Raw genomic sequence first — 24,283 nt, forward strand, 5'->3', positions numbered from 1 at the left:
TCCCAGTCAAAGGAAGGGGTAAGTAACAGAGCTCTGTGGGACTAAAATGCTTCTAAATTCTACCATAAATTTTGAGAGCACGGGTCAATTATTCAGTTTGGGGGAAATATCAGGTGGTGTAATATTTGAAGAGAGCCAGGGATCCCATGGAAGTTGTAGTACACCCATAAGGAAAATTGGGGACATGAATTACACCTCCTTTGAGGCGCCTGGAGTTCAGTGTTGAGCACAAAACGAAATGGCTCTTTTTCTTTAAAAGAAAAGTGAAACACATTGATTTGGTATGAACAGCAATGCAATATTTCACTTGGATGGCTTAAAGAAAGAGCAAATGTTTTGGTCTAAGTAGAAAATTCCCTTTGGATACTTTCACATTTCTGTAAAATCTTTTTTTCTGACAGCAAAAGGACAAACATTTAATGGAAAATCCCCATTAATCAATCTAACAAAAAGTTTTAGTGACTGCCAGCACAGAATGACACAGGAGGCTCTTCCAGCAGCCATCAAGAATTTTAGCCCTTAACCCTTAACTTTATTCTCTACAGAGCTTTTAGCTGAAAGTTATTGTTTAGGAAAAACTTCTGTTTCACAAGCATCCATTATTTCTTTTCAGCTGAGTGCTGAACAGTGAAACCATGCAGAATCTCTTCCATATAGGAAACAGCAAAACTACATACTTGAAGTTGCCTTTTCTTTAAGAGAGCCCTGGACTTGACCCATACATGTTCTGTGGAGCTCACTCAGCAACAGGAGGATTTCAGCTATAGCAAAAAGCATTGATTTTCATAAGTAATTCAAAAGTAATTGAAGATTGTAAAATCCTATTGACTTTTTACAGATATTTTAGGGATGTTTCAAAATCTATCAAGTAGAAAACCAAAGATTTCTCTTTTCAAGCACTCCAAACCTGGAATGAGAAGGGTTTCCACGATGTCTTTTAGGAGCTGTGCAATCAGGACTTTGACCTCATTCAGCTCTGTGGGTTGGGGTCTTGGGCCAGGCTGAGTTTCCCTCAATGTACCAGATCTCAATTTTCTGGAGATGAGGCAAAGTGAGATGACAACTACTGATTCTAGAATGACATGATGGGAGATAAACTGGCATCACAGCTCTGAGGGCACAATGAGCACTCTGTAATCCCCAAAGCCATTACAGCAATCAGTTTTTCTGGTTTTGGGTAGAAATTCCCATTTTGAAACATGAATTTCCAAGCATGTTTCTCTCTTTATTCTTCACAAATGAATGGTTTTTGCAAGAAGATGAGTTGTTCATATATATATATATATATATATATATACATATCTATAAAATCTATTTATTATAGGGAAGTTTTATAAAAGGAAGATGTTCAACCAGCCCTGCTTTTGATATGACAATCATTTCATTGTGCTTAAAGTAAACAGTCTTTAGACTGGTGCCTTCACTGTGCCAACCTGAGCTTTTCCCCATAAATAGGCAACATTCAACAGCGAAAACGATGATGACATCCTTTCTTGGAGGAGATGAGTGTGGGTGTTTATTAGCAGTCTGTGTGTGAATTCAGCAATAGTATTCTCCATATTTGCTATTAGCAAAACTCATATGGGAGCTGCTCAGGCTGCTCCAGCTCCCAGCACCAGCAATTCCCACTCCAAGCTGTGAGGGAGGAAAAGACCCACGTGGGTCAAGGACAGGCAGTGGGGGCACTTCTCTGTGGGAGAACACACAGAGGAAGAGCTTGGCAGGGATGGGGGATATCAGAGCAGGGAAAAGGCAGCAGAGCATGAAATAAGTGCACAAAAGTGACTCTGGTGCTCAAAATCTCAGACTTGCCAGATCTGTGCAGTTGAACCAGTCACTCACATACTCCCATTTGTTTTCTTCAGAGGTGACTGAGAACATAAGCAGAGGTGAAGGTCAGCACTTAAGGTATAAACAATCTCTGCCCTCCAGGTCTCAGAGGGTAAGAGGTCAGACACATCACTTGTGTGCAGAGAAGCTGCTCTATTAGAAGCCACAAAGATGCACTGATTCACACCACTTCGTCTCCTGAACACTAATTTCTTGCTGAAGAATATGAAAAGTCTTATTCCTCACAGGCTGAGGGAAGGAGAACAAACACTTTGTTCACAGAGCAGTAAGGGCAGCCCCATTAACTTTCATTTAAGCTTGGTCAGAAGTGCTGTTAAATGTCTTTCCAAACAGCCAGATGGAACACGGTCTCTGCTACACCCATCTTCTAAGCTGGCTAAAACCAGAGATGGTAGAAGGAGCAATATTCAGGCAGACCTGAAATGTCTCTACTTAAAGTCTGCTGCAGAGGCCAGACATCCCTCCAGCTGCTTGTCTGGGTCCAGTCACATCATTATTCCTTCATATTGCTTTATGTTAATTATTCAGTTTCCACCATCCCAGTCCTCTAAACTAAAATCACTGTAACAACATCAGGTGACAGTCTCTAAAACTCTATTCCAAAAAGTCTCTAAACCTCTATTCCCAAGTGTCTCAGCTGAACAACTGCTCATGACACTCACATCCCCTCTTTAAGTTTCTTCAGGTTTTTCTCCTCTTGAAGGGAGTGTTCAGATACAAATCTTACCCAACAGGGACTGGAAGGAGGGCATATTTAGCACAATTCTGCCTGCTAGTAAAGATACTAATATGACTAAAATGAAGCTCAACTATTGCAACCTAGTGTCCTACAACCAGTCTGTTGTAGGACAGGTGGCTCCTCGTAGTGTTCTAGGTTGCAATATAGATGTATTTAGTATTCTATTACCACCACCTGTGGGGCATTAGCTGTTATCTTCTGCTATAACTCACCCCTGATAACAGTCAATAGGTCATCAAAAACCAACCCCAAGACTCAAGGAATTATCTCATCCTATTGTGAGATGCTCCACCCAGGAGGGAGGAGCCAAGCATTCCCACCTGGATATAACCTGGGCTTTGGAGGTGCAGATTCCTACAGGACAAGAGCTACTACTGGACCTTCAGGTGGAGACCAGACCTTCATAGGATCACTGCTTTGACTGAGCTATTTCACTTGGACTGCTACCACCAGCCTGACTAACAGGGTGTCAGGTTGTATCTGACTTTGTCAGTATATTTTCTTGCATTATTGCACTTATTTTTAATTTTCCTATTAAATTATAATCCTGACTTGCAATCTCCCTCTGATTTGTTTTCAAGCTAATACAAGTAGGAAACCATCTCACTGCTTGGCGCATTTTGACAGAGCAGTGGCACCTGGGGGACAGAGGTGCACAGGGGACACCTGGGGGGTTGGGAGACTTGGCCACAGGTTTAGGGACCAAGCCTGGTGGGCAGGCTGACCTCCTTGTTGCCACCTTTGCCCCCAGGCCTGTGGGCTCAATCACTCTGTTACTCCTTTCGGGTTTGTTTTTTTTTAGTAATGGAAAATAAATATATTTTAGAAAAGCATATCACCTCCTGTGAGAGGGGCAAGGCAGAGCTGAGACCCAAGCTGGTACCACCCTTCTCCTGGCACCACCCTAGGGGAGAGTGGGGCAGCAATGCTGGTCTTTGCCCCCATCTCCAGCCTCCAACTCTGCCAGGCCACAGCAGATGTGGCTCATGTGTTTTATTCGCTGCCTCATTTTTAGCACACTACCCCTTTTCTAAGGATTTTACTCATCTGGACAAGTATCATGTTTCTCTACTTTGTGACTCTCCTCTTGGATTTATTAATTTTTTTTAAGCTGAGGATGAGCAGCTGCCTTCTGCTAACACCAGCCACATGCCAGACCAGCACTCATTCCTCCTCACTACCAACCTTTCTTAAGTGTTTTGGAGAAGCAGAATTTCTCACAACCCTCTCCTCTCTCCTGCTCCCCACTCAATAACTACCTCAGGGCAGTAGAGCAGTCAGACACTCAAATGGGAAACAGCAGGTACATCTGCCCTGCATTTAGCTGGCAGAATGCAAGAGAAAGTGCTTGTCACAGCTCTTGTAATCTCTCTCCCCAACAACCTGCCCACAGCCAGCAGACAATCTCTGAGCAGCCCTCCCTAATACTTATTTAATGATCCTGCAAAATACTGAATTTCACCAAGTCCCCAGAATGTAATTTTCTGAATAAAAACTCAGAAAAATGAAATAAGCCTTTAAAAAAAAAGGAAAAGTTAGTATTTACTGCCAAAACCTGATTCTGATTATCTTGTTTTCATGAGATTTTCCCCACTAGTGACAACTGAACTGGGCTGATTATCACACCTGGAAGCAGAGTCAACACGAGACTCAGCCGACCATAACACCTTGAAGCATTTTCTTTCCCTTTCAGATGTTTTCCTGATAAAATTAAAATCCCACTGCCAACATCAACATCCCTGTAGCTGCCGTTGCTCTCAGAGCCTCCTTTTCCAGCTGGAGAGCTGATGTTTCCTGAAGCACAGCACTGTGCACACTCCAGCTTGCTCATTACAATTTACAGTTTCCTCTTCCGCTGCCCTGGGCCACTGCACAATATAAACAATAGCTGTGTCTTGAAAACCATCCAAAACAAATGGGTCTTGCTGCCTGTGCTGCTCTCAGATCTGTAAAGAGAGCTTACTGTGTGCACAGTTGGTTTAATCCCGTGAATAGTCTGGAAAGTATGATATAATGCTCATTTCTTACCAATCAGTCCTTTGCTGGAGACTTGTTAAAGAAAACTTACCCCCCAGATTACTCTCTGTAGCCTACAGAAGAGCTGAGCTGTATTCCTAAATCTTGCTGCCTTTTTTTTTTCTTACAGTAAAATTAACCATTTGTAACAAAAAAAGATGTAAAAAATAAAAGAGGAAAAAAAAAGTAAAGCAAATAATCCCCCTCCATCATTATGAGCTGGCAATGCAGTGGTAATAAGCAGCTGGAGTTGGAGTCAATATTTGCCAATACTCTGAACATTCAGAGGCATGGTGTGCACCTGGGATTTTCTCTAATATTTCCTGGATAGTCAGATTTTTCTTTTTGCCTCCAGCACAGTTTCCTGCTGTCTGAGTAAACTCCTCAGAGATGCTGTTTTTGCAATCTCCCGTGTTTTATAATTCAATGGCAGTTTATCACTCCTTTGAGTAATCCCCAGTGGAATACAGTGCAGTTTTCTGCTACAGGGTTGTCAGGTGTGGGATCCTCCCTCCACCTCAGAGCAGCTGGGTTTGCTGACCTTGTTTTGACAGAACCTCAGGTCAGGGTGGAGGGATCTCAGCAAGAGATTAATGCCTCCACAAAAGGGCAGACTGTAACTCCAAGGAGTTGACCTAAGAGGATAATCTGAAAAAACAAGTCAACTCAGGTTAAAGACTCACATTTTTTTTCTCAAATCACTCTAGGTTGTGTATAGTCAACAAGATTTATTCTTGAGGTTGTCACCTGGGGTTTTCTCCTTTTCATCTGTTTTTTTTCCAGATGAGATTCCTTTGTACAGGAAGCAGACTACATATGAAACCCTAAAGGCAGTGCTATTTAATGTGTACTATCACATTTTTCTGTATTTCCATCACTCTAGTCTATGAGGTTGCTTTGTTCTTCTATGAAGTATCTTTACCTATTGCTGCATTAACAAAGCCTCCTAATTTCCTTAACAAATATCCATTTGTTGGTACCAAGGTAACCTATACAAGATATTGAGCTTTGCTTCCCAAAATTGTCCTCAAGGACTGACCTCCCCCAGTCCAAAAATTTCCAAGAATTTGATTAGATAAAGGAAATTCGCACTGGGACTATGACACAGCATCAAAATGCAAGGAATATGGGGTTAATTTTTCTGGATATTATAACTAAAAAAGTTGAGTACCTGTCACAAGAGCAGCCTTTGAGCTATGGAATAATAATCCCATTCAATCTGGATGATTTTGCTTTCATTGCAAGGCTGTTACATGCCTTCCAGTATAATCTGCTTTATTCCCTTGTAAGTGTTGCACATAAACTTCAGCACAAATAATAACTTCTTATGCGATACCATATGAAGAAAAAAAAGACAAATTACATCTACTTTTTCAGTTGTCTTAAAGTTCAATTATCTGATCAAAGCAAAAAGTGCAGCAAGTCAGATGTGAATTATTTTCAATGAAAGCAAATTGAATTTTATTATTTCACCTTCATGTGTTTGAGTATTGGCCAAGACGGCCAACGGCACCTGGCCTGTGTCAGCAATGGTGTGGCCAGCAGGACCAGGCAGTGACTGTCCCTCTGTACTGGGCACTGGTGAGGTCACACCTCAAATCCTGTGTCCAGTTCTGGGCCCATCAATTCAGGAAGGACATTGAGGGATTGCAGTGTGTCCAGAGAAGGGAACAGAGCTGGGGAAGGGTCTGGAGCACAAATCTCATGAGGAGCAGCTGAGGGAGCTGGGGAGCTCAGCTGGAGAAAAGGAGGCTCAGAGGGGATACTATTGCTGTCTCCAATTCCCTGAAAGGAATGTGTAGCCAGCTGGGGTCAGTCTCTTCTCCCAGATAACAAGCAATAGGAACAAGAGAAAGTGCCCTCAAATTGTGCCGGGGAGGTTAAGATTGGATATTAAGAATTTCTTCAGCCAAAGGGTAGTCAAACAATGAAGCAAGTTCCCCAGGAAAGTGCTGGAGTCACCATCCCTGGATGTATTTAAAGATGGTATAGATATGGCACTTGGAGACATTGTTTAGGGGTGAAATTGGCAGTGCTGGGTTACCTGTTGGACTTGATGACCTCAAAAGTCACCTTTCTAATCTAAATGATTCTATGATTCTATTCCTGTAAAATTTGTTGTCTAATATTTTATGGCACTGGGTTCAGACTAATGGGCCTGTAGTTGCTTATGTCACTTTTCTCCCTTCTGGCAGTGTAGACATTGTGGTAGTACATTTACTATTTTCCACCCACAAGCTCTCAACATACTGGTTTCATTTGGAAAGTTCTTCAGCTTCCATGTATAAGATGAATAATGGTCAGGCCATTTGATCCAGGTTCATCAACCTCCCCGAGTTTTAATTTCACTTTGAGAAGAGCAAGTTTCATATCCTTACACTCATTCTACCAACCAGCATCTGTGCCCAGACTTAATGAAATGGAAACCATTTTCTTTCTGAAAGATGAAGCATTCATTTAAATGTAGGACCATACATCCTCCTGGGAAAATGGCCCCATTTGTTTTTCCCTTCATTGGTTTTCATAATCCCAGATGCTGTTTGGTTATTCTGATGCTTTGTGATTATTGAGATGTAGTTTTCTCTGTAGATCACTACTTTCTTCTACTCCTGCAGGGTTGTTTTTTTTTCTTCTACAGATCTTTCTGCTGTGGTTATCCAACCATGGGCTTCCAAGAACTACTGGGTTTTTTACCTTTCCTTTGTAGGCAAGTTCCAATTTTTTTTTTCATTTCTGTAAACAGGAAAATACAGTGGAGGTGTTTCTAAAGAATTACTGCAGGGACTGGTCCCTGGACTCAGAGTTTTGTGTAGTTTTTTTCAGTATGGAATGAAAGAACACCTTGATCTTCAAAACATGCAGCTCATGGAAAAGTAAAACTGTAGTAAAAAAGGAGGAGGAAATAACCTGATGGAATTACTGTAGTCCTTAGATGTATAAGCAGAATAAATGTAAGGATTTTATATTAAATTTATATTTGGCAGTGAGGAAACTATTACTGAATCTGGTTGTGCTAGACAATATAATGGAAGTAGATGAATGGAGGAAAACCTGATAATTTCAAAAATTATACAGGACTGTGTTTTTTTTCTTTTTTGTGACTGATTTATGGTAGAGCCAAGCTGTGGGACACACATAGCTTCAGTATCTGAGAGTTCAGAGTGCAGAGCCACAGCTGAGATTTTGGCATACCCATACATCTGCTGGTGGCAACAGGCTGTGACAGAGGAAGGGGTTGGACATGGAATAACACCCTACATCTTTCTTCTTTCTACCTTGCCCAGCTTTCTCAAGCTTTTATGCACATTTGCCTCTGTCCTTCTCTGCCAAGCAAGAATCCTGTTTGGCTGAGCCCATCTGTTTGAGAGGTGCTGTCTCCTGTGTGCTCACCTCACTCTCTGCACTGCTCTCCCTCTCCAGAGGAGAATCATTTCCTGTCTGATCTCCAAAGGATCTCTGCCCATCCAGGTAGATTCCTCTGCTGACCATAAAGTATCTCACGTGATACTGCTGCAGCCTGCTGCATGGGAGGATAATTCACCCTCCTGAACTCTTTACAAGCTTTAGACGTACAGATTTTTACCTTTTCAAAAAAAGAACACAGTAAGTGTCAGCTGCTAGTAAGAATCTTTTAAAAGGCAGAGGTCCTCCAAGGATTCTGTGTGCACCAGGAGTTCTAGTGTTCAGAGAAGCCACGAGGCAGCTCCATTGATCATCACATAACCCATTAAATCATTTATTGTTGAAGTCTCTCTACAAAATCCCTTTTAAAAAACAGAGAATATTTTGTATTATTTATTACAAAATCCTCTTCTGCCAACAGCGAGACTCGCTTCATACAGAACTTCAATAATGGTAAACTAACTGATTTACTGCAAAGTAACTGATTTACTGGAATACTTCTTACATTTTTAATAGCTCTGTCTGTGTGCCTGCTGTTATTTGCACCCCGCAAAAGTGGCAAGTGAGATACAGGACAGATGTTCTGAAAGCTGAAAAAGAGCACCATAGTTTTAATGAACAGCTACCTGTCTGGGACTTCTGCTGGGAAAAAAAAAAAAAAAAATCCCATTTCTAGGTGTCTTCTGAAGAATAGTATTTACATATGTTAGAAAGTATTTTAGACCCCATGGATGTCATGGGCCTTTTGAAAGGTAGAGCCCTGAGGACCCTGACTGAAGATAAACAGGAATCTTCTCCAGCAGGACATAGATTAATCAAGACCTGGAGATTAATTTTGTTCTACCGAAGATCAACTCTGAGAATACATTTTGGACAATAAATTTTGGGTTTGTGCTCTAATACACCAACAAGAGTGGTCAATTTTCTCTTCATAAAGTGGGCACTTATTCCAGTGGGCTGAAATAAGAACATACTTACTGTGTTCACAGCAGAGAACTGCTGACCATCTTCATTTACAGAATCACAGAATAAATTAAGTGGAAAAGACCTCTGAGATCATCGAGTCCAACCTAATTTAAAGTAACTACTAAACAGCAGAAGTTTAAATTTCAATAGGTCTATAGCAGAGAGTGTCAATACTACATGGTACAAAGGTGCAGCAGGTCAAATTCAACCCAAGTGCCTCTCCTCTAACCCTCATAGCTCAGTACAAATTTGGCTTGATATACTGAAAGTGATGGGAATCAGCTGCAGACTGGTTGCAGGGATTACTGCTTATTCATGGCTCACACATTCTGCACAGAGAAATGGAAGCAGTTAATGCTACCTGGTTCCTTGAAATTCAAAGCATTCGAAATCCAAATGTGGCAGATTTCGAATGTGCCCAGCAAGAGTAAACAACAGATTGTTTCTACTGAGAGCTGGAACCATAGTGAGCAATACATGAAGGACAGGTACCTCCCAGCCTGATGGCAGTATTTAAATGGTGACACAATTGAATTGGGTGGGGCTTCCCCCTCTCTTAATCCCCTGCAAAGCTTACAGACAATGCTTCTTTAGGTACCTAAGAGTTTTGGGCATAAAGCCCCATGAAAACAGTATCTCCTTAAACTGTTTTGTCTCAGCTGCATACAGACCCTCTTTCTAACCCCATTCAGTTCCACACATGACACATGTATTTCAATTCAAGCAGCTTCACCTCATTTTAGAAAGTAAGTCCAGGCAAGCATGGCAGAGAGCTGCCAGAAGTGTGGATACTTCTCTTTGCATTTTGATATAAGCCTGTTCTAGTGACATGCAATTCCACATGAAGATTTTGCTTTCCAGGGTTATGCTCTACCATGGTGCTGGTGCAAAGAAGGTTTGTTATAGCAGGTTTAACATTACTCAGTAATCTACATCAGGAATTACATCCCTTTCTTGCAGCTGCCCAGTCTGTCAAGCTGATGAGTAGGGAAGGAAAATGAAGGGAGGGATACCAGAGCACTGTTTTATTCACTATCTGATTTGGAATCCAAAGTTAAGGGCTGTGTAAATGACATTGAATAGGAATCCTTCCTGCAAGAGTTAAGACCAGCGTTTTAGACAAGAAGGAAGACACATGAGGATAAACCAGGAGAAATTTTTTGTGAAGCGGGTGGTGAAACTCTGGAACAGGTTGCCCAAAAAAGGTGACAAATGCCCTATCCCTGGAAACATTCAAGGCAAGGTTGGACAGAGCTCTGAGCAAACTGATTTAGTTGAAGAGGACCCTGCTCATTGCAAGGGCACATGGCATTTAAAGGTGCCTTCCAACCCAAACCATTCCATGAATCCATGATTCTATGAAAGCAAAAGGAAAAAGGCAGTGAATACCAGTCAGTCTGTTAGCAGGACATCCACAGATGAGCCACCTCAGCTTTTCATTTAGTTCACAGAATGAAAGCAAAATCCTTTTCCCTACCAGTACTCTGCAGGAATACCATAATCACATATAAAAATGGGAATAAGGACTCCATGCTTCCCACCAGCCTTCAAAAGAAATCAACTTAATGTGGCTAACAAGTCACACTCAGATAGGAATGAATTGCAGCCAAATGCAAACCTGACAGTTCAATTATAAAATATGTCAAGGCCTTCCAGGAGTGATTAGCCCCATAGCATTGAATAAGGTTACCAGAGGCGTGACCAACTAATTAGCAATGCAGCACTAATTTTTAAATGACAAACAGCGTCTTATTGATGTGGGTTGCTAAGAGGACAAAGTAAAGCACTTGGTAACTGGTGGCACATGTATCTAAAGCATTCTGTCTTGAGAAGTAAACAACATCCAAAGGGTTGGATAGCTGCCTACAAAGTTATTAGGGCTAAAGCCTCCTTTTTGTCCTTGGATGAAGGACTGCTAGCTGGCAACATGGTTGATATAGTTAAGACAATTCTAATTAGCCAAAAAATACATACATTGATTTTTATGGAAAATAGTCTTTCCAGATGCTGTAAAGACATTTTATTGGTCCAGATCCCAAGGAAGCTGGATCAGGCCAATTGGTGACTGATTTGGCTGCTGTGGAAATGTGGTAACTGTTTCCAAACACCATGAAAAATAAGATGATTTTAAGTACTCAGCAAGGATTTCTGATGAGAAAATCATGACTGACCAACTTGATAGCCTTGAATGGTTCAGTGGATAAAGGGAGGACACTGGGTTTTGAGCATCTTGAGTTGAGCAAGGCTTTCAGCATTGATTCCCATTACATCGCCTTTTCCAAACTGATTAAGTGTAGACTAGGGAAGTGGATTGAAAACTGGCCACACTGCCAGGCTCAAAGGGTTATAGTCAGCAGCATGAAGTCAGCTGGAGTTGAGTCACTAGTGGTGAACCCCCAGGGTTCTACAGTAGGGCTAATACTGTTCATCAGCAACATTACTGATCCAGATGATGGAAGTGTTCCCTCAGCAAGTTTGCAAACACATCAGCAGGTGGTGAACAACTCTGTTGTGCCTCATTTGCTTGTTTTTTTCTTAAACTTTATTTCTGTCTTTATGATCTCCTTTTCCATTACAATTATTATTAGTGGTATTATATTTTACTGCACTTCAGTTATTGGCCTGTCCTTATCTCAAGCCAATGGTTTTGTCTTTTTCTGATTCATCTTCCCATCCCGCTGTGGAAGATGCTCATGGCACAGAAACAACTTGGTGTTCTAGTAAACCCATGAACAGACAAGTATATGTATTTTGCCATGATAAAACATATTTTAATACGTTATTCATCAGTGTACATATATTTCTGTGTGAGAGTGGTGTTAATGAATTTCTCCCATCAGCTGGACGGACACACATCAATTAATTCATGTTCCTGTAGCACCACAGGAACTACTCTCAAATTTTGTATTTTTAAAAAATTTAAATGGGAGGTATGAGTGCTCATTAGCTCATTTAAAGTACTTGCTTTATACAGTCATAACTGCAAATATTCATTCTTGCCAAAATAAGTTTCAGAAAGTGTAAACCTTCAATGTTTTGAAATAAGTGCAATGTAAACTAGAACTGGGCTTGCAGTAACTGCTGGAATAAAATTCTTTGCAAAATCTTATTTGCCTTGTTGCTGTTCATGGGCATGGAGCAGATGGATTATATTTATTTATTATAAGTAACACATAGTAATTTTTCTAGTCTGCTTTCTGGATTGCGTTCTTTTAAGTACACAGTACTCCAGTTGTGTGATGTACACACAACTTGTGTTTACAGTTAAAAATTGGAGTGAATACTTACTTAAAGTCAAAGCTGGTTTTACAACATAACTGCAGGGCAGAGTTAAAGCTATTTCTATGGCACACGGACCAGACACACCAGGATATGTCTGATTTTTCTTAGGAATTTTCTAAATTCTTAATTTACAAATCAGAATATTGATTTTGGGAATGTTCACAACAGTAATTTCATCTTTCACTGTTAAGGTATTGAACTGTGTTTTTAAATTAAGACTCTATTGATATAATTTGTTATCACAAGATAGACACAGATATAGATATAGATGATATAGATATTAGATATAAAACCTTTCTTACAAATTGCTTTATAGCTTTGGCTCCTAATTTTCTGACGAAAAAGAAGTTTCTCAATATGTTTTGAAAGTGGAACTTAGATTTAAACTCTTTGATAAGTTCAGCCAGGCTCAGAACAGGATTAGTTTAAAAGATGAAGATTGTAGGCATTCAAAGCAAAGACTGACTTGAATATATACAAACTTCTTTTTTTTCCTGTTTCTCAGCATACTTTGTTCCATGATCTGGCATTTCTAATATCAATAATTTTGAACAACACATGCCAGAAAGAGCAAACATGTGTACAGTGGTACCTACAATAAAACTTCAGGGTGTAAAGGTGTGATCCCAAGCTTCCAAGTCATTTCAGCAGGACTTTAGGCACTATGAAGAATGTATGATATTATTACATATGCTGAGGCTTTTGAGTATTACATAAAACAAAAAAACCCCCAAAAAAACAAAAAAAAGAAATTTAAATATTAATAGGAACTCCATTTACTACAGTGTCAAAGACGTATGAGAAATAAAAATTGAAATACCTGGAAAAAAATGTGTTAAAACACTGTGACTGAGAAGAACAAAACAAAATATAGCAAAGCAAAAAAGGAAATTAATAATGCATGAATTAGTGGTTCCTCTTGCATTGTTAAAAACACAACAGAAGATCAAATTACCTTAAAAGAGAATCAAACATAAAAGCTTCTTTTTGGAAGAAGAAGTGTCAACATTCTCTGAATCTGTCTTTAATTCAGCAAAAACATAAAAAGGAAAACAATCCAACAAAAATTGGTATGGAAGTCTGCTTTTTTCCTTTTGGGTTGACTTTTTATCACACTAATAAGCTTGTGGGCTAAAAAAAATTATCCTTTTTCACCCAGGGGTTGAAATAGGTGTGTAAACACGTAGAAACAGAAAGTTAAGCAAATACATAGAAAATCTGGGCATAAAAATTGAAATTATATAAAAGCTATTCATTCTGCATGCAGTCCCATGGTAATGTTAACATTTTTCAGTATATCTGGTGATTTCCAGAGTGACATCTGCTCAGACAGTGATTGATCTCCCTCTCCCCTCTGCTTTCACTTTATTTTATTCTCGTAGCAGAGTCGAGGGGTCTGTTACTGCTTTTATTAAGGTCTCTGGGAGTTTTGCCATCTCCTCAGGCCTCACTTTGATAAGAAAAAATTGGGCTCATGCTGCTGAAACCTAAACCATAAGCAATTTCCAATGTGATCTTCTCCACACAGTCATTTCTCTACCTGGGCACAAGAACAAATGTAGGAACACATAATCCAGTCTCTGTTCTCACTGGTGAATACTTGTGTGACAAATCCTATTTAAAACTATTTATATACCTAAACCAGCACTTTTTTCTCATCACCATTATTTCTGTGACAGGGAGGCTTATTGGTCAGACTGACAATTGGAGTGAACATTAGACTTTATGGTCCTTCTAGAAATGAGCAAGGTCTGGGAAGGTGCAGAACTTCAGCCTTTTCTCATGCCAGCCTGTCAGATGCAGCCACCCTCTTCTATGCTCTGGAATTATTTGCTTTTGCTGCTTAGCACACCAGAGTTGAGGCTTTTTTCCTACTCTGGTTCCTCTTTGCTTCTGAAGGAAGGATTCAGTTGCATAAGTGTGTTTGAGATGGTATTTGCTGTTTGGATACCCCATCTGTCCATTAGCTGTATCTCCAGAAGGGATGGTTTGGATGAAGCCCTGTAGCATGTCTCCCAGCCCTCTGCAAATATCTGCAAACATGAGGGTGTCTGAAGTGACCTTACATGTTTATATTTAGGCAAATAAATTATGTTGTGATTGATAAAATTACTTTACACTTTACAGTTGTCTCTTCCCAATCTGCAAGAATGACCTTGCACACAGAAATTCACTAAAACTCTTTGGTTTTCAGCTGGCTCAGGCGGAGCTGTCTGGAAGATTATGGATTATGAGTGCATTATCCAGCAGGAGTGGAGGAAGGTGATCTGCTAGGAAGGTGTGTAGGCAAGAAACTAGTCTTGCTTTCATGGAAGAAAGCACACTCCCCTTTAAGCATCTCAACTTCTTGAGTGGGGTTGTGCAGAACACCAAAAAAAGTATTTTTGTGACAGATATACTAAATCTGTTGAACTGTTATGTGGAAGAGTTTGTAATTACTAATATCAAATAAAAATACAAAGCATATTTACTAACAAAAATAACAAAGTTACCTCTTCACAATGTTAACTAAAATATATGTTTTGTAAGCAGTTTTCCTATGTCATTGTGAAGACCAAAAAGGGAGAAAAATATTTCAGCTTATATAACAAGCAATGGCCATTACTGGCTCTGTGAAAGACAGTGACAGAGTTCCATGCCCCGAGGTGGGTCTTTATATTGCCTTTCCCTTCATAGTGCTCAGGGGGTTCTTTCCTCTGCTCTTTCAGGAGTCAGCTCAACCCAAAACATTAATGCATCCCTTTATCAGGAGGAGCTCACAGAGCTCAGGAGAGGCTGCCAGGGCTTACCAGGAGTCCATCATTTCTCTAGCTCTCCCAGCCCAGAGAAACTTCCACCCTGACTTTCCAGACGATTTCTGGGAGCCCCCCAACTCCAGAAGCAGCTGCCTGAGGATCTAGAAGGTCTCAAACGCACCCAGAAGCTGCTGTGTCTGTTGCCTGTCTCATTTCACACCATTCAACTCAGTTTTTTTACTTCAACCACCCTTCTAAATCTTGGAGTTCCTAGTTTCTGAGCATGGGGTAAGGATCTCTGGCATTTGGAGGAGACTCATTCTGACTAAACACTGAGCTTGCAGAAGGATAAAGCAGAAGGACTTGGATTCCACCTGGAGTAATTTGCATTCCCAATAGCAGGGACAGGCACAGGAAGAAGCATCACCTCTGCTTTACAGATGTCCTGCTGCAATATAACTGGAATAACTAGTCTGAAGGCTTAGATAAGATAGGAAAAGAGTAGGATTGGATGGGAGCAGGAATCCAGTGAAGAACAGCTCAAAAACATGTCATGCCGTTCAGTCTGAAACTGATTTCATTGATCTAATGTATTTTTTAGTTCATTTATATTCAGACAAGATTGTTAAAACAAGACAAGATTAGCATAGAACCTTCACATATATATTTATTCAATATATCTTATGTGTATAGAAGTATATTAAAAGCTACCATTGGACTTCAGAAATACCTTCCACACATCTCTCAGTTTTCATTCTGCAATTCCAGCCTTTATAATCCTTTCACACTTGTCTCCTCTCTGCTTTCAGAAATCAAAATTGGGTGGCTTGGTAGATGAGGGGAGAACAGTGGATATTGTCTGCCGAGACTTCAGCAAGGCTTTTGAGACTGGTGCTCAGCCAGAGAGGAAAAGGCTCAGGAGGGATCCCATTGATGTGCACAGATACATGAAGGGAGGGGACAAAGAAGACAGAGCCAGGCTCTTTTCAGTGGTGCTCAACAACAGGAGCAGAGGCAGTGGCCACAAACTGAAACAAAGCAGGTTCTCTGAATATCAGGAAATACTTTTTCACTGTGGAGGTGTCCTAGGTTACAATATAGATGTATTTAGTATTCTATTACCACCAGCTGTGGGCCATTAGCTGTTATCTCCTGCTGTGACTCACCCCTGATAACAGACAATGGGTCATCAAGAAACCACCACAAGATTCATGGAATTATCTCAACCTGTTGTGAGATGCTCCACCCAGCAGGGAGGAGCCAAGCATTCCCACCTGGATATAACCTGGGCTTTGGAACTGCAGATTCCCAGAGGACAAGAGCTACCGGTGGACCTTCAGGTGGAGACCAGACCTTCCACAGGATCACTGCTTTGACTGAACTACTTCACTTGGACTGCTACCACCACCCTGACTAACAGGGTGTCAGGTTGTATCTGACTTTGTCAGTATATTTTCTTGTATTACTGCACTTATTTTTAATTTTCCTATTAAATTATAATCCTGACTTGTGATCTCCCACTGGTTTGTTTTCAAACTAATACAGGAGGTGACTTGGAACTGGCACAGGTTGCCCAGGGAAGTGGTGGAGTTTCCATCCTTTGGGGTAATTGAAAAACCACGTGGCTATGGTTCTGGACAACATGGTCTAGGTGGCCTTGCTTAACCAGGGAAGCTGGACCCAAGGGTCCCTTTCAAAGCACAACCATTTTCTGATAAATTTGAGTGTAATCTTTGATTGAGAATTTTTTTATAAGTCACCTTTTTCAATAGGAGATCTCCCTTTCACAGGTTTTAGAATGCAAAAATTAAAAATCTGAACATTGGGAGGTTTTCCAGTCTGCCACACTGATTCAATAATTCCTACTGATTTCCTCTAAAAAGGTACTTAAAAATTAAATGATCTATCATTTTCAGATTACCAGTCCTTGAAAACTTTCAGGATATCAATTTTCTTTCTCTACACTTCACAAGGAAAAAAAATAAATATCTCAAAACCTCCTCTGGGATAGAACAAATAATTTCCTTCCCACTCCCTATCGTTGAGTCCCCAAGTGAAATACTGGCACCAACAGAATCAACAGAAGATTACCATTCACAATTGCCTGTAGGCAAGGCAATATCCTTATGGATTTTATTATGCTCTCCATTTTGAGTATAAAGAATTTGTTTTTACACTGATAGCATCTTTCAAAGCAGTGAGCTTTCTGTAGTTCAGTCTCTGTGAAGTTACTAACATTTTTAATTAATGGCATGAAGGCACTCAAATCTCTTTTGTATAATACAGTGAATTTAAATAAGTTCAAACAACAGCAAAAAAACCTCCAATTTTTCCAGCAATTTTTAATTCTTTGATTCCTACGAATTATTGTCAGACATGTATGTATGATAAAAACTGTGTGATTTTATATCCACCAAGCCTGCCCTTAGCACCTTCAGATGAGGCACAATTTCATTTGTCTTCATTGCCAATATGATGAGGTCTATTGGATGTTATTTCACATATTTTGAATAGGGATGCCAAGTAAAATCCAGTATACTCTTGAAAGGAAAGCATTCAGTCTTCATGCTGAATTTTCTGATGCTGGGTGATTCAAATTAGATTTTTCAATCTATTTTAACTTTATTTGACATGTAATATATAATATAGATGTGCAAAATAGCACAGTGTTAGTTATCTTGTCACAAGGATTGACAAGATCACAAAGCATATTAGCCAAGTAGTGTTTATCTCCACACCTTTACATATTGGGGAAGGATTGGTAGGGTGGAACCCACAGCTAATGGTGAGTTCAGAGACCATGAATCAAGGAAAATAATTTGCCTAACATGGCCTCTTGCTTAATGAATAAAAGATTGCAACAGGCAAAGATGCCCTGGGAGTAAAAGGGTAACAGATGCAATACACCCCCTGTCCCTGTAGCAAACACGTTACATTTAGACAGACTGCCTGTTTAAAAAAGTGCTTGTAGTGCAAAACAAATATTCAAAGTCATCACTGGATGTCTAAAAAGACGGCCTGCAGGGTGACTGGACACAATTTTCCAATGGAAGAAGATGGAAAGGTGCTGTCAGTAATTATATTTGAACAACAGAAAAGTGTCTGATTATTTTTAAAGCCTTGCAGGGATATGCTTTGGTGGCCCATATGGTCTTCTACCCCAAAACATTACTGCTGATTTTGAAATAGGTCTATATCAAGCACCCCTAGCTGAAGAATAAACTGAGTGATGGGTGTACAATACACCTCTTCTGTCAATATATAGAAACCAAAATATTTTAGTGAAAGAACCATGTGAGAGGTAGGATATTGAAAGCACCCATCACAGCACATAGTACAGAGCAGCCCCTGCCCCTCTGCAGGCACTGTTCAGAGCTGGACCCAGGAGGAAGATGTTCAAGAGTCACTGGTATTCAAAACTCAACGGTGAGAAGAAATACAGCCCTGTCAGCCTGAATTTAGTGCCAGGAAAGGTCATGGAGCAGCTCATCTTGAGAGGCATCTTCTGGCACATACAGGATAGCCAGGGCACCAGGCCCAGCCAGGATGGGTTTGGGGAAGACAGGTCCTGCCTGACCAACCTGATGTCCCCTATGACAAGGTGACCCAGTTTGTAGTTCAGGAGACAAGGAACACCATCCCCCAACACATTCTTGCCTAAAAACAATTTATTAAAACAAACAATTTTACAAAGGTATTTACAAAGGGTTCCGTGCTTCCTGGCAGGGGGAGCATCACAACTGGGACCATTTGCAGGGGCTGCACAGGAAGCAGGGATATGAACTCTTCTTTGCATCCTCAGCTGGGAGGGGAGGTAGCAGAGCACATTTTCTGGTTGCTGCTCTCCACAGCCACAGGGGTGTCTCGCCGGAAGATCCTCCACAGTGTCCAGCTCTAGTGGAAATAGTGCACAATGAATGGTCTCAGGCAGGAGCAGAAGGGGGGTCAATCATGTCCTTGCAGGCACTCAGGTATTTGTAAGCACTGGCAGCTCTCATGGCTGCATGCAGCCTGCAGAAAGTTGCTCTTGGGAAGGGCTTGGCAGATGTGTCAGAGGTCCCTACCTTATCCAGGGGCTTCTCTGGAGTGTCACAAGAGTCAGGTTTATCCCCCTGGTCCTTCTCCTCCTCCTCCTCCACCTGCTCCTGGGAACTGGTGAAGGTTTCCTCCTCGCTGTCATCATCATAGTCAAGGTTGCTCTGCCTGGGCAGCCAGTAGATGGCAAAGAGCACGAGGAGGATTTCAGCACTGATCCAGAACCACCACTCATGGCAAGCCAAGAGGAGCAATCTTCCTGGGGTGATGCCAGTCTGCTGCATCCTCTGCTCCATCACCAGCAGCTCAGCCATCTCCAGGAAGTGCTCCTCCTCGTGCTGCCTCAGGAGCTCTTCCGTGACCTTCACTGTTGGAAGAGACATCCTCACTGTGTATTGGAGGATGCCCAGCGCCACCAGGACTTTGGTGATCCTTCCAGCTCTGGCCTGGAAGAGGATGAGGGAGAAAGAAGCTCAGCAGGGCTGGGTGTGGTGGGGAGATGGCAGCTGGGGCAGCAGGGGTAGGACATGCAGGGCCCAGGGACAGAGGCAGCCATCCCCATAGCATGAAGGGCACTTGTCCCAAGGGTGGAACCTGCCCTGCCCAAAACTATCCCCACAGCCCCTGCACCCTCTCCCCAGCCTTAGAAACTCCCCCTGTGTGCTAGTGCTTCATGTCTGTCCCTCAGCCCAGACTTCCCTCAGCCTGTCCCACTCACCACTGCCTTAATCTGCACTGCAGCAGTGACACTGCCACATGGGGCATCTGGGGACATGTCACCTCTCATGTCAGAAACACCAGAGCCCCACAGTGACACCCCACCCAGCCAGGCTGGGCTTTGGAAAGAAACCAGATGGAATTCAGATGGAACCAGAGATTATGCCCTTCTGAAGAAGGGTCAGCCTCTCAGGAGGACTCCACAGCTGTCATGGGGTTGTGCAGGGAGAAAATCAGACGGGCCGAAGCCCAAACAGAACTTAATCTGGTTATACATTAACTGCCATATAAGACAATAAAAATGTTTCTGTAAGTTCATTGGCAACAAAAAGGAGGGCTAAGGAGAGTCTCCATCCTTTACTGGATAGAGGTGAAATATAGTGAGAAAGAATGAGGAAGCAACTGAGGTATTTAATGCCTTCTTTGCCACAGTTTTTAGAGTAAAGCCAGTTGTTCTCCATGTACCCAGGCCCCTGAACTGGAAAGCAGCTGAGCAGCAGGCAGGAAGCAACACTTGGGCAGAGGCACATAAGTGGGATGCAGGCACTGTTAAACTCAGCCCATGCTAGAGGATCACTGCCCTGCTCTTCACAGACTAATCAAGAGTTATTCCCAGCTCCCCAGTCACTTGTGTGATTTACAATCTTTCTCACCATCCAAGTCAGCTGGCCGCCCTGTTCCTCATGCTGTATCAGAACCTCTTCCGTGGTCTGCACTGCCTGGGCATCTGCCCTCAGCGCACACTGCAGAATGGTGAGCACCAGCAGGAATTTGGTGATTTTTCCACCCATGGTCTGGATGAGGAGGAGGGAGAGAAGAGGCTCAGTGGGGTTGGGTAGCAGGGAGATGGTGGCTGGGGTAGTTGGAAGCACAGGGCCCAGGGACAGGGCCACATGCCCACAGCCCTGGGGACATTTCTCCTGATGGTGCAGGAGGAGGAGGGAGAGAAGAGGCTCAGCAGGTTTGGGTAGCAGGGAGATGGTGGCTGGGGCAGTGGGAAGCACAGGGCCCAGGGACAGGGACATATCCCCACAGCCCTGGGGACACTCGCCCCGATGGTGCAGGAGGAGGAAGGAGTGAAGAGACTCAGCGGGGTTGGGTAGCAGGGAGATGGTGGCAGGGATACTGCAGGCAGGACACACAGGGCCCAGGGACAGGGCCACATCCCCACAGCCCTGGGGACACTCGCCCCATGGCAGCACCTGCCCTGCCCGAGGTGCTCTCCACAGCCCTGTCTCTCTCCCCAGGCTCAGAGCTCCCCCAGGAATGGTGCTCCTGGCCCTCGCTCAGCCCAGCCTTGCCCACCCTGCCGCACTCACCGCTGCCTGGAGCCGCACTGAAACGGTGACACTGCCACACGGGGTGTCTGGGGACATGTCCGCTCCGATGTCACAGACACCAGGGCTCCATGGCCACACCCTGCCCGGCCAGCTGGGCCGTTGGATGGAACTTCAGTGGAACTCTCATGGAACTCTCATGGAACTCTCATGGAACTCTCATGAAACCAGAGAGTTTAGGACCTTTGGAAGAAGGGGCAGGAAGCCTACACAGTTTTCAAGGGGTTTTTCAGGGATAAAATCAGAAAGGCCAAAGCCTGACTGGAAGTTAATTTACCCAGTGCTATAAAAGACGATAAAAACTGTTTCCATGAGTACGTTAGCAATAAAAGGAGGGCTCAGGACAATCTCCAGCCATTACTGGATTGGGGGAGGTAACACAGTGACAAAAGAGAGGAAGAGGCCGAGGTACTTAATGTAAGGCCTGTTTGACAGGCATGAACTCCTCCTCCTCCAAGATGGTTCACTCAGTAGATGAGGGAGAGGCTGTGTCTCCTGTTTCCCTGGAGTTTAGTAAAGCCTTTAACACCATTTCCCACAGCATTCTCCTGGAGAAAGTGGCTGCTCATGTCTTGGACATGGCACACTTTGGGTGCAGAACTGGCTTTGGGGCTGGAGACTGATGGGGAATGGAGTTACATCCAGGTCTCAGTATTGGGGCCTGCCCTGTTTAATATCTTTAACAACAATCTGGAAAAGAGGGTCAGGGATAGATCTCAGTCAGTTTGCAGATGACACCAAGCTGGGTGGGAATGTTGGTCTGCTTCAGGAAAATTCTGCAGAGGGATCTGGACAGGCTGGATGGATGGGCTGAGCCCAAAGGTATGAGTTCAATAAGACCAAGCACCAGGTCCTACACTTGGGTCACAGCAACTTCAGGCAAAGCTCCAGGCGTGGGGCAGAGTGGCTGGAAAGCTGCCTGGTGGAAAAGGACCTGGGGGTGCTGATGAACAGCAGCTGAATAGCCATTGTATGCCCAGGTGTCTGAGAAGCCAATGGAATCCTGGCTTTTATCAGGAATAGCACAGCCAGCAGGACCTGGGAAGTACATTGAGACCCCTTGCAATCACTTTTTTCAAGGCAGGAGACACTCTGTAAAGGCTTGAATTATCTGCAGACTGCTCAGTTATACTGAAAGACATTGCTCTGTCAATTTGTTCTGAATGCTTACAGTTTTGTGTGTCTTTTCAGATGTTCCTAAATATTCACATTGTAACTGAAGAACAGATCAAGGGCTGCTGATCTCTTTAAAAGAGATAGCAGTGAGTTCACCCTGCCCTTTGCATAAAACTGTAGCAGCCACATCAAGTCAGGGAACTATCCTAATAACATAAGTCATTTTAAGGTCAGATCTCAAAAATTCTAAGAAAGTCAACCTGTTAAAATCAGTGGGAAACTAAAAATTTGATGTGAACTAAGAGAGAAGAGGGACCAGCTCCTGGAGAGGCTATGTAACCACAGGCACTGCTAACCCTGCCATTACAGAGTACTGTTTCAGAAACTTCAAGAGTCATTCCCAGCTGGTCTTTTATATATATTTAAGTAGAGCATGGCAAGGGAAACAAATGTAGTGGATGTCACAACACTTTCCAGAATCTACAGGCAGCCTGTGCAGCATTTTTGAAACAGCTCTGTCACCGCAGAGCTAAACATTCCTCCTTTGACAACACCCCCACTAATTTGTATCTGGCAAAAGAAGCCACAAACACTGACATTTACAGATATGCTATGTGGCTACTAAATTCTGGGAAGAAAACCTGGTTCTCTGTCTGTCCAGACCACATGGGAGGCCTGATCATTCCGAAGAGGAAAAGCAGTCCTTCCCTGAATCTGCAGTTGAAGATGAGCAACAACTGCAGAACATCATCAGATAAGAGGAAACAGGAACTGTAGTGATTGGACAAGCAATAATGGCTTCAAACTGGAAGGAGGGAAATTTGCATTAGGTATATGGAAGAAACTCTTTATTTTGAGGGTGTTGTGTCACTGGAACAGGTTGCCCAGAGAAATTGTGGATGCCCCATCCCTGGAAGGATGCCAATTAAAAATAGTTTAATTACTTTTTGTCAATATAACAGCCACCATCTAACCCATAGATATTAGATCTCTAACCAAGGTGAAGAAGCTTCATTTAGAGTTTATAACTGCAACAGCCAAAGATATCAGTTCAGCTGATCAAGATCAGTGCTTCCCTTAGTGCAATACACTGAGTGTATTCCTTTGGAGTCATGGAAACCAAAAGAGGGAGAAGAGAAATGGGAATGTTCCATAAAACAAACCTAGCAAGTCCACTGTGGGCTACTCTCCTGCCCTGACACTTAGTGCAATTGAAGGGTAAGATTTCTGCAGGGTTTTTAAACAACACCATGCAAGTAACACAGAAAATTGTAATTCCCTTGTGTATTCAGTGTATTTTGTCACCAAAATGTGGTTGGTACAAGTCATCAGAGTACTCTATTGTCAGATGAACTGTGAAAAGTCATCCAGGAATAAATAATTTTTTTTTTCTACTTAGAACACATGGTTTGTGAGCAGGGAAAGCCAACAAACTATCATATTCTAGTAAAGCACACCTACAGATCAGATGACTGGGATTTTTCAACAAAACTCTACTTTTACTACTTGGCAATTTATTGATTTGAGTTTTAGAGCCTGCTGTCTGTATGTACTGTGTTCCTGCAATATTAGCTGGCTTTTCAAATAACATGATTTCTTAAAAACTCATTTTTCTCAAAACTGCTGCTCAGATAAAAGTGCAAAACCAAAACAAGAAGTGAAGGGGGAGGAAGAGAGAAGCTCTCCAGGCATTAGATAATTTTTGCCTTATCTCATTAGTATTTCAGAGAGGTTTTGTAACTCCTTTTGGATCTCATTCTTGTCTTTCTCTAGGATCTCTCCACTATTTAGAACATGACTCTGGGATGTTGAGAAGTCATACACTGTTGTAGCAGCAAATTATTTTCAGCCTCATTTTTAGGCTTGCACAACCATGCTTGCTGCCTTGTGTCTGCTCCCTCTGTCCCCAATCACTTTTAGATCCCTTGTTTCATAGTTGTCACCTCATTTAACAGAACTGGATAGATGTCACTGACACAAAGTTCCCAAAAGCTTTGTGAAAATAGGTGGCCAAGAGAACAGACAGCATTAACCCAAACTTTATTGGGCACCAAATAATCCACTGTGAGCTCAGGTCTTAGTCTTAA

At 42.3% G+C, this 24,283-nt stretch overlaps 1 protein-coding gene across 1 annotated transcript; it reads right to left on the reverse strand.

The window, feature by feature from the left end:
- Window positions 1-18,641: 18,641 nt before the first annotated feature.
- On the reverse strand, window positions 18,642-21,209 carry LOC146444141 (uncharacterized). Its single transcript, XM_085048755.1, has 4 exons — window positions 21,063-21,209; window positions 20,397-20,537; window positions 19,056-19,472; window positions 18,642-18,885 (listed from the first exon to the last, which is right to left on the reverse strand). The coding sequence occupies exons 1-4, from the start codon at window positions 21,117-21,119 to the stop codon at window positions 18,790-18,792; spliced, it is 711 nt and encodes a 236-aa protein (XP_084904881.1). The 5' UTR covers window positions 21,120-21,209; the 3' UTR covers window positions 18,642-18,789.
- Between the last annotated feature and the right edge of the window lie 3,074 nt (window positions 21,210-24,283).

Source organism: Lichenostomus cassidix, chromosome 1 (genome assembly GCF_008360975.1).
Source record: "Lichenostomus cassidix isolate B80296 chromosome 1, HeHo_3.0, whole genome shotgun sequence".
Classification (NCBI taxonomy): Eukaryota; Metazoa; Chordata; class Aves; order Passeriformes; family Meliphagidae; genus Lichenostomus; species Lichenostomus cassidix.

What these genes read in the sequence shown, in the direction of transcription:
- LOC146444141 (XM_085048755.1), bottom strand. Translation starts at nt 21,119, where the DNA reads ATGTCCCCAGACACCCCGTGTGGCAGTGTCACCGTTTCAGTGCGGCTC. An exon ending in GCGGCCAGCTGACTTGGATG is followed by an intron (nt 19,473 to 20,396) that starts GTGAGAAAGATT and finishes ATCCTCTTCCAG; the next exon opens with GCCAGAGCTGGAAGGATCAC. An exon ending in CAGAGAAGCCCCTGGATAAG is followed by an intron (nt 18,886 to 19,055) that starts GTAGGGACCTCT and finishes TATTTCCACTAG; the next exon opens with AGCTGGACACTGTGGAGGAT.